Genomic DNA, 13,223 nt, shown 5'->3' with positions numbered 1-13,223 from the left:
AGTAGGGTTTGTTTTGATAGTAATTAATCATCATGTCACTTTTATGATCGGAAATGTGTGGCTGTTAAAGGCAAAAGGTTGGGTCAAAAAGATCGCGAATTATGCTAAAATGACCGTCTCTTAAGAAAGCCTTGACAATTAAAAAGTAGATGACCGTTTCATGCTTTGCCCAGCCGGTCTTTTACCGGACATTATACAATTGTCCGGAATATATGACCGTTTTGGAAGCCTTGGTTAAAACCACATTTATTTCTAAAATATTTAACTGAAACATATTTAGGACAAACAATTTTGCAAGTTGAAGTGTCACAAGAAGTTACATATGATGTCGCACAAAGTATGGCCCACTTGCTTTCTTTTTATTTGATATTGATGAAAAAGTCTATGCTCATTTGGTAAAATAAAACTTGCAAGTATTGTCCAACAGGAAGTGAATGTTTGGAAAATCTGAAAATGGCTTCCACAGTACAACTTTTAAAAGATAATGCTTAAACCAAGTATAAAATCCTTCCTACAGAAGCTGAGTAATATTAAACAAAAGTTACAGATGGACGGACAAGATGATTGCAGTATATATACCATTCTATAAGTGGGGGAATAAATTGCCTTGATCTGTATTGTATAATAATTTAAATATTATATTACAACTAGAGTTTCCTATGTCAGTTTGATAAACAGAATTTAGCTTAAATGATCAACCAGCTCACTGACTTAAAGAGATGACTGATGACGAAGACGAGAAGATGAAAGTATGAAAAGTTTATGGTTACAGATGCCAGACAATGACAGGACACCATGTAATGACAATAGTTCACATGGACTAAAATACCAGGTGAGTATACATGTATAACCAAATTCAAACATTCAACTAAAGTGAGTTAAAAAGTGAAAATTATATGCATTAACTCAATCTCAAAAAGACTGCCCAATGGAGTCAAGTTATTTCTTGTGTAAAGCCAACTTGTCTACTTTCAGAACTTCTCAAGATGAGAATGAGATAAATTATATGTAAAGGATCATTGTGCCATGCTTTCTTAGGTTTAGCATTATAATTTAAATAATTTCATATAATCCTCATGAACAATAAAATGATTGTGCATGAAAAATATTTCAACAAATTAAAATAGTGCAAAAAAGAATCGAAGAAAAACATAGAATCAGAATTTCTAACACATTAATCATTAAAAAATAGGGTTCCAACACAACAAAACAAAACTGACTGAAACTTAACAAAACATTATATTTATACTTCTGCCCCTTTTTTCAGTAGACTTTAAAAGTACATGTACAAAATTATTTTACACACCTTGAACAGTTAATATTATTCATACTGCCAAATAATCCTAATGTAAATACGTTTTACACATTTTGTAAATTTACAGGCAGTGAATATAAATCTTTATACATTTGTACATATAAAAGTGACTAGAGTTTTATATTCTTGGACTCAATATATATTAGTTAATTTAAAATAAATACTATAATGATTGTTAATATATATTTAACTGGCCTCCAAATGTAAAAGTGATACAAACACATCGACTTCTTTAAAATATAAATTTATATGAAACAGTATATTGGTAGTTTGGAAGAAGAAAAAACAATTAGAGCTGAGGTCAAGACTTAAACCGTCATCAACATGTTCAAATTAAGAAATTTTCCAAAGATAAGTTTATCAAGTCATGTAAAAGTTATAAGGCCACTAATTTTGAAACTAATAAAGCATATTATTATATCTTATTTTTCAAAAGCTATGATTTGTCAATTTTTATCCCGTGTTTCCAAACCTGAATTATAATTTATGTGCATGTGTTTTATAAAACTCACAGTACTCAATGTTAGGATTATACCTATTTTATCACCTACATTTTTAAAAATACAAATGTAGTTTATTAAGTCATAATATATATGTACATTCTGTATATGCTTCATTTATGACAATAATTATTTATATCTTTTTATCGGCAACAGTCTAAAACATTTCTAAGGACGCTCACTACTAAATATTCTACTTGCTTTAGTATATTGTAACTGTGTATTCATGAGCAATTCACTAAAATTAATATTTCATTTTTTATTAAAACAAATTAAAATAAAACATTAATTTTAATGCACAGGAACAAAATTTTAAATTACATTGTACAGTTGTCTTTGTGAGGTAATTTACTAGTCAGTATGGCAGGGCTGTTATACCTGTATTCTGGCATAATTTGAGGTTTGAAAGAAAAAGGTGTTAAAGATTTTTGTCAACAGTATTGTATATATATATTCACTAAAATGATTCTTTCATATTACATTATATAATTTAAATTCTAGTCTAGGACTTTGTCCTTGCTAGACTTTGCCCCCGATTTTTAAAAAATCATTAGAAAAATATCCACTTTTGTTCCCAAGTAAAGCTATTTTTATTCCATAGGGGCTGTTTCACTAGAACAAGCTATCATACTGCATTGTACCCTATAATATGAAAAGATATTAGACAACAAAAGACAGTAAACCTATGATATCTATACCGTAAATGGAAAATTGTCATTTGACACAAATGCAAATATTTTTCCATTTCTTATAAAAATGTACTTTAATTTGTTGAAAAGTAATCATGGTAATTGGAAAGAACAAGACTTATAAATATAAAACAAAATAAAAGCATCAATTAAGAAATAAAGTCTGTCAAAAACTGGACTCAAGGCAAATCTGTTTAACTTTAGAACTTGTGGCTGGTTATTGGTCTGTTATTAGGCATGTTTTGTTATCTGTCTTGTAAGAAGCACTGTAATATTAATTTCCTGAGTATACAGTAAATCTGAAATAAAAAAAAAATCAAATCCAACATACATTTCAGTGTGAATAAACAGCTTCGCCGAGCGCAGCTGGATATGACCGCAGAGGTCCAACCCTGAACAGTTGGGGTTAATATGGACACAATATTCAAGCTTGATATATACAGGTCTGAATTTGGATTGTAATTAAATATTTGACACATTATAGGTTTCTGACACAGAATAAATGTAGTCAAAGAACTTGAAATTGGTTATATGATTTGAATTTATATTCAATTGAAGATTTCTTGCTGTTGTGCAATACACTGTGCTGTTGCACAATACTTAGTAAATCTGTTTTCAGACTATATACAAAGAGTTAGCAAAATAAATTGTGACTCCCAATTTTTCTTGGGAAAATTGACAATTTCTTAAATCTTGAGGGAAAAAAAAAAATGACCAGTCCCGCAAAACACCCCCCTTTTTTTTCTTTTTGTAAAATGTGGTACAATTTTTAGAGACATCCATACACTTATGTATAATTAAACACAAGTTGTTGTCTGAAAACTAAAAAAATGCTCGTTTTAGACCCTTTTTGGCCCCTAATTCCTGAACGGTTTGGGCAATTACCCCCAAAATGAATCCCAACCTTCTACTTGTAGTATTGAACCTTGAGGTACAATTTCAGAGCAATCAAAATACTTATATACAAGTTATTGTCCTGAAACTAGAAAAATGCTTGTTTTGGGCCCCTAATTCCTAAACGGTAGGGACCATCACCCCCAAAAACAATCCCAACCTTCCTTTTGTGGTATTGAACCTTTTGGTTAAATTTCATAGAGTACATACACTTAAACTAAATTTATTGTCCCGAAACCAAATGTCTTCTGACGACGAAGACGATGCCGACGACATAGCAATATACGATAAAAACCACCAAAAAATAATAATGATGGAAATCGAGATATGAATCATTTGTTTTCAACTGCCTAAGATTTTAATTTCAACTGCCACATATTTCAGTATGTGTACATGTAATTAGTGTTTGTTGACATTTTTTTATTGTAGTGTAAGACTGAAAGTAAAGCTGCATCCTTAAAATATTAAGTGTAAGTACATGAAGTAATGAAAGAAATATCTGTTATTGTATCAGGTATTAAACTATCACAATAATTTGGTATACAAGAACAAACTATATACATTTGTTTGTATAATAACTGGGTAATAATCATATTACGCATAATACATAAATTATGTGGATTGTGTGTCTTTTTTCTTTTGGCAAAGGTGTTGTTTGTCTTCTTCAGCTTATTGTTTTTGATTGCCTCCCTTGGTATCTTCTATCCCTTTTTTTTTATCTTTGAAACATACATGGACCCTTTATATCATGTATATATTGTACAATGTACTCATCGTGTTCATTTAGCCTATTTGCGTTAGAACAATGTATCATTTACCTTTCACTTACAAACAATACTTTTTGCTAAGCATACTTAGTATAATTAAAACAATAAACAAAGATGTTTTTATTCAAATTAGCATTTTACATCTATTGCTGAGATATTATCTATCATGTCTATAATTACCTTTCATAAATCAAATTCTGAAAAATCAATATGATGTGTATTTGTGAGACTTTGTGCTGCAATTGTTGCTTGTTTAATTGCCATCTTATATGGACCTCTTTTCTTTTTATTGTAACGGATTTTAAAATCTTCCAGAAAAGGGTACAAGTCTGAACACTGAATATGTGACATTGTGGAAGAACCAAACCAAGCTAAATGTGCAAGCTGCCGTAAAACAACACCACTCTCTCTTGAACTAACAGTTATTGATAATACCCGTCCTGGCCACCATGGAAATCCTTTGATTTTACCCCAAACAATATCCCCTAATTGAACAGTTCTTCCATCAGATTTAACACATTTTGTCACATCTCTAGTTTGTATTTTCATCATTAATGGACGAAGAACTTCAATGTTTTCATCAAGTTCAACAGGAGGCCCATCTGCCTCTTCATCATCTTGGTTTTCTTCAGCACTACTCTGACTATCCTCATTAACACTACTTGCATTGAAGGACACTTCGTTGTCATCCTCACTTCCAGCAGACATTATAACATTGTCATCACTCTCTGACATAGAAGTATGTGAACTATCACTAGAAACACATGATTCGTTGACTTCCTCAATAGATTTTTCTCTACTTCGCAGTCTGTATTCCTTTCTTGGTTTTAAATCTAATTTATCAATACTTTGAACACTTTGTTGAGGTGACATTTTAATATTGTATGTATTGTCTATATCTCTCCTCGGAGAGAGCCCTTTATTTTGTCTCCATGTATATAGCAAACGAGGCCTTTGAGACATAATTGTTTGTTGATTTGAATCACAATACTGTAAATTATCACTATTTTCATCACATTTCTTAACCATATCATCTTCAGAATTTTTCAACTCTTCTTCATGTTTTCTTTTGTGTTTTCTTTTATGTTTTTTATGATGATAAATGTCAGATGAAATATCATGTTTGGTAACAATGTCATTTTCACACTCCTTTTCAAGCTCCTTAAATTTCAACTTCTTTAATTTCCTATGACTAGAATCATCTAATTGAGTGTCAGTTTTTGGTTCAGAAGATTGGCTATCACCTTTATTTGATACACCATCCACTTCATCTCCATGAAGACGTGGTGGAATTTGTAACACAGTACCCGCTCCTATATTGATTTTGATAAATGGACTAGCTTTAGTGTTCATCATACTAATCTTGTCTGGTAACTTTTCTAGCTTAATAGTTTTTGGAACACTGTAGTTTTCTGCTTTGAGGTTTTGATTACTAGGTCGTCTGCGGAAGCCTTCTTTGGAAGGTGAAGCTGTTGTTTTATTATTTGTTGTATTTTCTGGTTTTGTACCTTGTTTTGGCACAGCTGTTATTGGTACAATGCCTTTATCAGTTTCTTGACACATTGCTTTACATTTATTACACAACATCTGTCGAGGTCTTAAACGAATGTGTTGCCTAGTATTTTTATCTTTCTGTACATTCTTTACTGGAACATGTTCCTTCATTTTATTTTCATGTTGCATATAGGTATGTCTGAAATAGGTGGCAGGAGCTTCAACAGTACCATCCTCTGTTTCTATACCATTCCCCTCAGCTCCTTTGAATCTTGAACAGACACCATGAGGTATATTTCTGAAATAAGATAAAAAAAAAAACACCCTTACAAAACAAATGATTAGGGCTGTAACGATACACCTACCTAATGGTATGATATGTATCGCGATACAAGAGTGACGATACGATACATAATACCCAACCTTGAATTAATGCATGTACTCATGTAGCCTAATAGCAAACTACCTTTGTTCTGTTTCTTTTGTTTGTGTTTAGTAAATGTATCGCAATGATCCAGCCATGTCAGCCATTTTCATGGAGACGCTTAATTTGAAATAATTTGTAACACAAGTTTTGATTGGCCAATTTAAAATTATAACACTCAGAATTTACCCCTACTGGTACAAAACTGAAATACATGAAATATGGTGCAATGAATGAAAATTGAACCAAGAAATAATGCGGTTCATTGATTCTTCGGTGAATCATTTCACCTCTACAAACATGACAAATGATTTGTAAAATTACTGAAACAAAAGAAATTGTAGTATAAACTAAAAAAATATATTTTCAAGGGTTTGCTTTGTAAAAAAAAAATTCAATAAGATAAAATTTTGCGCTACGATCATTTTTTCCACATTTCATACCATTGTGTACATGAAATGAGGAGTTTATAAGTGTATAAACCATTCTGTAATAAATTTCCTGAAAAATTCAACTTTTTAGCTTCCAGTTTTATCATTTGAAATAAAATACTAGTGTTTTCATAGTTTTCTGGTTGTTAAAATACCATGGTTTTAATACCTCAAAAAGTAATGCTTTTTATAACTGACAACAGTGAATGTTTGCACATTATGAAATCATTTTTGACGTTTCTTAATAAAAATGCTAAAAAAACAAAAGTAAAACCAATTCAGTGACTTACAATCTGCTCATCAAAGTGAATTTAAATTTGAACTGCTTACAATAATACTGGACAAAACTTATATATTCCTGCCACTAAAAAGCTCCCATAACATTAGATTATCATGAATTCAAATGTGGACAAGATGTGTTTAAAATTCAAAATATTTTATTGTTCAAATATCAAATCATGACAAATGTACATTTAAACAAAGGGATTGGACAAAAGGCAGTGCCTATACAAATCCTTTCCCATACAAGATGGATAGAATAACATGATAGTATATAATTTTCTGATAAATTCATAGATCATACATTGTTGCAGTGAGTCAGGGGAGGCAATCCCCCCACTTCTTGAAATATTTTATTGGGTATACATATATAAATAATAACTATGTGAACAAAGTCATTGCAAGATCTACTGAAAGTGGTGTCGAATTTTATACCACATTAATAAGTGTTGGTAAGGAATCAAATAGATCATTAAAGTGATATTTATCCTCAAATTCACAAACTCACTGCAACAAAGTTGTTCTATTTATATGAATAACAAGAATAATTGGCCCTTATTTTGCAATACATAAGTAATTTAGTATACCATCTTAATGATGCAAGATGTGTGCGCTTTTAAAAGAGGGAATTAAAGAGCATGAAATAAAAGAGTAATTTCAACTACTTTTTTACTTGTATAAGAAAGGGTTGCTGAATTTTGTTTTAATTATAATTGAAAATTAGGGGGGCATGAATACAACATTACGAGTATCAAACAAATTTCTTGATCCTATATTTTATTGAATACTTTTTTTTTTAATCAAAGACAGTGTCAAAGTAAAAAATTATTATTTGTTCTTGAAAAAACAATTCTCACCACCACAAGATTTGAAGGGCTCTGTATAATTCACTTTAGTCTTCATGACACTTATTACTTTGTTACTTGTGTGGGCTACCTAATATATATACTAATATATTTCAGACATATCATGCTACCATGCATGGTGGGGAGCACTCCTCAAACAGGATATATGGGGCATCATCAACAATGTGGATACTCTTAATCTATTGTGACATACAGTAGCAAATCTTTTGGGCAAGTTGTACGAGTTTGGACGTTTAATACTTAATCAAAGTATGTTCTTTTCGTTCTACCTAAAGTATTTGATTTGTGAAATGGACAGATGTTTACATCGAAAACAGACGAATTTCCATCAGATATGGGCATATTTCTTGATACCTTTTATTCGAATCCAATAGAACGCCTCTATATTTTCTAGTTCCATAATCGAGACACACAATGAGTGCATCCTCAATAGCATCTTCGATGGTAACTGGAAGCTTTGACCCCTTAGAAATTATTTTATTTTGTCTTCTAGTCTCCGCCATATTTTCAGGGGAGCTCCATTGGTAAACGCATGCGCGAGTGATATATTTGCTCTGTTATTCTCCGAAAAATCTTGTATAGAGCAATCTTCAGTTGACTTAAGCAGTATCTTAATGTCAATTGATATCAGAGTCGTATCCTTCCTGCTTCTTTGTATTATCTTAATAGGTATTTTTTTACAAAATCGCAAATCCGAGTGTTAAACAAGGGAGATTACTCTAAATTCTCCAAAAGTATTCCCTCCCCTTAACTTATAACTTGGGATACTAAAAATTTCCAAAGATCTGTTAGAATGTATAACGTGACGATACCCAAATTGCACCTATTTTGACAGTTTGTTCACCTACGTTTATTTATGATACAGACAAAAGTTTCCATTCTGTGTTAATTTTGTAGATGTGTCATTATTTACTATATGGTTCCACCAATTTAATTTTGAATCCATATTGAATCATTGAAAAATGGGTTTGAACCGACCTCCAAGCGATCCATGATTCTGTAAAGAGGAGTACCCAAATTGCATCCATGTTTAAATTCACATATAATAACAGATATTTTGTTTTATTTCTTCAAATATTTAGAATAATTTGACATTAGTCCATGCTTACCATTCATTTTTTTACTGAGAAATGGATGCTTGTAACATATTTAATTTGTTCATTTTTAAAAGATGACTTTTTGTGAACGTCACATGGCGACGTTTTCGTAGATTTACTTTTTTCAGTGAATGCTTCATCTGTTGATATATACTGTGAACGTTTTGAGTATATTTAAATATATTTAACTTTGTTGAAAGACGTGTATAATGTCAAATCATAAAAATACAAATTATTTAGTCTCAAAGAAAACTTGTAAGATTTCCGCAGCGATTTTTGTTGAATAGGTGCAATTTGGGTACTCAGTGCAATTTGGGTACTGTGACGTTAAACAATCTAAGTCTCTTTCCTCTTGCAACGATATAACAACTGTTGAATGTTTTCCTCTTGCAACGATATAACAACTGTTGAATGCATTACCCTTAACACTAATATTCCCTATTCTAAATCAAAGAAAAAGTAGTCCAACTATGTTACATCAAAAAGAACGACTGACAAACGGAAATACAAATACCCTGTCAGTTTAGGAACTGGTAAATCAATCTTTGACAAAAAAACTAACTCTGATTTAAATATAAATTCTCTGAAACTTAACCTTGAACAATCAAAATGCTTGATTTTTTATTGACAACATATTTGTTACATTAAATTTTGGAGGATGTGTTTTTATTTCAACAAATAATCGCCTTGACATTCCCATTGGAACCAACTGTGCTCCACTTAATGCCGACTTGTTCCTTTATTTATATGAGGCAAACTTCATTCAAGAGCTTCTCAGAACGAATAAAAAGAATCTAACATTATCCTTTAATTCATGTAACGTGTCCCACTATATAGATGATGTCCTATCACTTATGTATAATTAACATCAGACGCAGATACCATATCGCTTAGCCAACACGATCTGAATAAACTAGCAGACTGGGAACATCGAGGTCTAATGCAGTTCAAGATAGAAAAATGCAATGTCATGACAATTAGCAAGACAGAAATCCCGCCATGAAAGACTACACGATTATACACAGTAATCGAAATACTTGAGAGAGTATCAGCTGCAAAATACTAAGGAGTTACCATCAGCCAGATTTAAAATTAGAGTATACCCATGTGACAAAAAGCAAATTTAACTATTGGCTTCCTAAAATAAAATTTAAACATCAACAACAGACAGCTGAAGGAAAATGCAGCGAGTCATTAGTAAGCCCAACATTAGAATATGTAAGTGCAATTTAGGACCCACCTCAACAGAACAACAAGACAAAAATTGAGATTTTACAGCGCAAAGGGGTTAGATATGTTACGAACAAATATACTGTGATGCATCATCAGTAGATGCCATGATAAAACAACTAGAGTAGAAACAATAAGAAGAGAGAAGATCAACAACAAGGATGTGTATGATGTTTAAAATCACAAATGGACATATGTTAGTATTGATGCAACATCTATAGGCTTATTCCAACAAGACGAGCATCAAAAACAGCTTTGTATTGGATGCTATTAGGTTCCCTTATGTAGGACAAGGCTTCAAGGCTCGGATGAAAAATTACACGTGTATATATAGGATTTTAAAAAATCCAGAACTGTATATATTTGATTATTATTTTGGACTTCATAAGCAACACAGTGGCACAATTAGACAGTTGATTGTGCCCGCTAAACAGAAAGAATAATTTAAAGTTTGTTGACTATTTTGAACGCATCTATCCCCGGTTGACCTTGAAATAGAGGATACCACAGATGCAGTTAATAAAATTGAGAATGGAAATGGGGAATGTGTCAAAGAGACAACAACCCGACCAAAGAGCAGAAAACAGCCCAAGGCCACCAATGGGCCTTCAACACAGCGAGAAAATCCCGCACCTGGAGGCGGGCTTCAGCTGGCCCCTGAAACAATAATGTATACTTGTTCAGCGAAAATGGACGTCACAAAAAACATACAAGACTAACAAAGGCCAGAGGTTCTTGACTTGGGATAGGCGCAAAAATGCGGCGGGGTTTTATGAGATCTCAACCCTCCCCCTAGGCTATACCTCTAGCCAATGTTGAATAAACCAACACACAGCAATACGCACAGCAAAACTCAGTTTAAAAGAAGAAGTCCGAGTCCGATGTTAGAATAGGTAACAGAAGAAACTAAGCAAAAGACAATGATCAACATAAATTAACCAAGGACTACTAGCAGTTACTGACATGCCAGCTCCAGACCTCAATTAAACTGATTGAAAGATTATGTCTTCATCATATTAATATCAAGCACAATCCCTCTCGTTAGGGGTTTAGTATCATACCATCATAAAATATATGAGAAGAACATATCCCATATCATGCCAGCAACTGCATGGTTTTAGAATAAATGTGTTTATTTCCGATGCAAAGACCCTATGAGTGAATCAATATTAATTCCAAGAAATGCCATCTTTAATGACCTGACAACAGTATCGTAACTTTATCCCTTCTGAATAAGTCTGTTTGAAGGTTTGGTTAGCTTTTGAGGTGAATGACGATATTTTTGTGCTTTGTATAGAATATTACCGTAAAAGATGGGATGTGAAATACCTAAACGTATAAGATGTCTGCTCGTTGATTTATATTTACAAATGATGTCCTTGTACCGATGGTAAAATTTAGTAAATGTTTTGACAAGTTTGTGATATCGAAAATCCTGGTGTAATAATTTTTCAGTAATACAGAGATTTCTTTCGTTAAAATCAAATACTTTGTTACATACACGAGCGAATGTCACCATCTAAAAATGGAAAATTAACAATAGGAAATGAAAAATCATCTCTTTTATCGTCAATTTTAGTATTAAGCTTCCCGTTGAAGTCGTCATTATTGAGAGCCAATATATCATCCAAATATCTAAAAGTATTATTAAATTTTTGTACTAGATGTTGTTTCGATGGGTCTTTGCTGATTTTAGTCATAAATTGTAACTCATAACAATACAGAAACAGGTCCGCAATAAGTGGTGCACAGTTAGTTCTCGTTGGAATTCCGATACTGATTTTACGATATATGGAATCTCCATAGCGAACAAAAATGTTATCTAGTAAATATTTAAGAGCAGTTACCGTATCAAAGCAGGTCCAATTGACATAGTTCTTTTGTTTGTTGTTACTAAAAAATGACCTTAAAGAGTTTGAACATGTATATTCGCATTCTGACTTTTAAATGTCCATTTAATTAGGTATGTGAATTTTTTCTTTATGAGATTATGACGCAAAGTGGTATATAGGGTTGAAAAATCAAAACTTTGAACAGATTCGAAATCACCAATATGTGCATGCAATTTATCAAGTACTTCGAACGAATTTTTGACATATCCTGACTAAGTTAAATTCACTTACATCTAAAAATTGACAATGAGTGTCTGTTGAGAACATAACCGCTAAACGACATATGGGATGATTTTAGCTTTCCCATTTGCGAACTTTTAATTTCTATATAGCACCTTCCTGCAACGCCTGGATCTGGAGTATATAAATCCGAGTTGATACGATATTCCAGTGCTTGCGTTTCCTATCATGATATTCCTCATATACGGTTGCTTTTTAAAAGGATGTTATTGGACCATGGGTCCGAAGTTCTAAAGTGGAAGTTATTCCTTCGAAAAATTTGCTGACGCCATCACGAGTTGGTTGATCGTTATGGAATATGTTCCAATTGCCGTAACAACAATTCCGTCCCCGTTCGCTCGATTGTGATATCACTAAAGGACATATATAAACATTAACGGATTTGCACTTACCGTAAACAACAAGACGGGTGTCACTTCAGGAGTCGGCTCGTCTTACCCTTCCCGAGGACCCGAGACTATCCCTAGTTTTGTTTAAAGGGGTTCGTGTTGCTCTTGCTTTATTTTCAATGTTGTTTGTGCTTTTTAACTTTCCAGTGTCTGTTTTAAGACTACTGGTAACAGTTGTCTATCCTTTGTCTTGAAAAAAACGTTTTCTATTCAATATTTCATATTCGGTCCGGTTCCAGGGGTTAGTAAATTAGCATGACAAATCAGTTACGAATTTGGTGATGTCTTTGCGTAAGATTTATAAGAGTCAATTACCAATCGCCTAACTATCAACGTAATATGTAGGAGTCACACGACGGGTGTCATATATGGATCTGCATACCCTTCCGGAGCATCTGAGATCACCTCTGTTTTTTTAAGGGTTTATGTTGCTCAGCTTTAGTTTTCTATGCAGTGGGCTTTTTTGTCTTTTTTGTTTTATCATGACGTTGTCAGTTTCTCTTCGCCTTTTTATGTTTTGAATGTCCCCTTGGTATCTTCCGCCTTTTTTATTTTACAGTTGTAGATCTACTATAGTGTGCAACTATTTCATGAATTTTTAATTGAAACGTGCTGTGAACAAGCCACGCCAAATATATCTAAATATTTTTTTTTAATTAGAGAGAAAAAAATTAAGTTTCCGAGTAAAGAAATGTAAAATACTGATAACATTTTAT

At 32.4% G+C, this 13,223-nt stretch overlaps 1 protein-coding gene across 1 annotated transcript; it reads right to left on the bottom strand.

The window, feature by feature from the left end:
• Positions 1–238: 238 nt before the first annotated feature.
• LOC127734227 (PWWP domain-containing protein 2A-like) lies at positions 239–8,369 on the bottom strand. The gene is made up of 3 exons (XM_052243995.1): positions 8,014–8,369; positions 4,346–5,957; positions 239–2,803 (listed from the first exon to the last, which is right to left on the bottom strand). The coding sequence occupies exons 1-2, from the start codon at positions 8,160–8,162 to the stop codon at positions 4,349–4,351; spliced, it is 1,758 nt and encodes a 585-aa protein (XP_052099955.1). The 5' UTR covers positions 8,163–8,369; the 3' UTR covers positions 239–2,803; positions 4,346–4,348.
• Between the last annotated feature and the right edge of the window lie 4,854 nt (positions 8,370–13,223).

The sequence above is a fragment of the Mytilus californianus genome, unplaced genomic scaffold (genome assembly GCF_021869535.1).
Source record: "Mytilus californianus isolate M0D057914Y unplaced genomic scaffold, xbMytCali1.0.p SCAF_3, whole genome shotgun sequence".
Lineage (NCBI taxonomy): Eukaryota > Metazoa > Mollusca > Bivalvia > Mytilida > Mytilidae > Mytilus > Mytilus californianus.
The sequence above is the reverse complement of the archived record's forward strand: the minus strand, read 5'-3'. Positions and strand labels throughout refer to the sequence as shown.

Excerpts from the sequence above, each read along its gene's own strand:
- LOC127734227 (XM_052243995.1), bottom strand. The coding sequence starts at position 8,162 with ATGGCGGAGACTAGAAGACAAAATAAAATAATTTCTAAGGGGTCAAAG. Across the intron at positions 5,958-8,013 it reads CTATTGGATTCGAATAAAAG|AAATATACCTCATGGTGTCT; the intron begins GTATCAAGAAAT and ends ATCTTATTTCAG.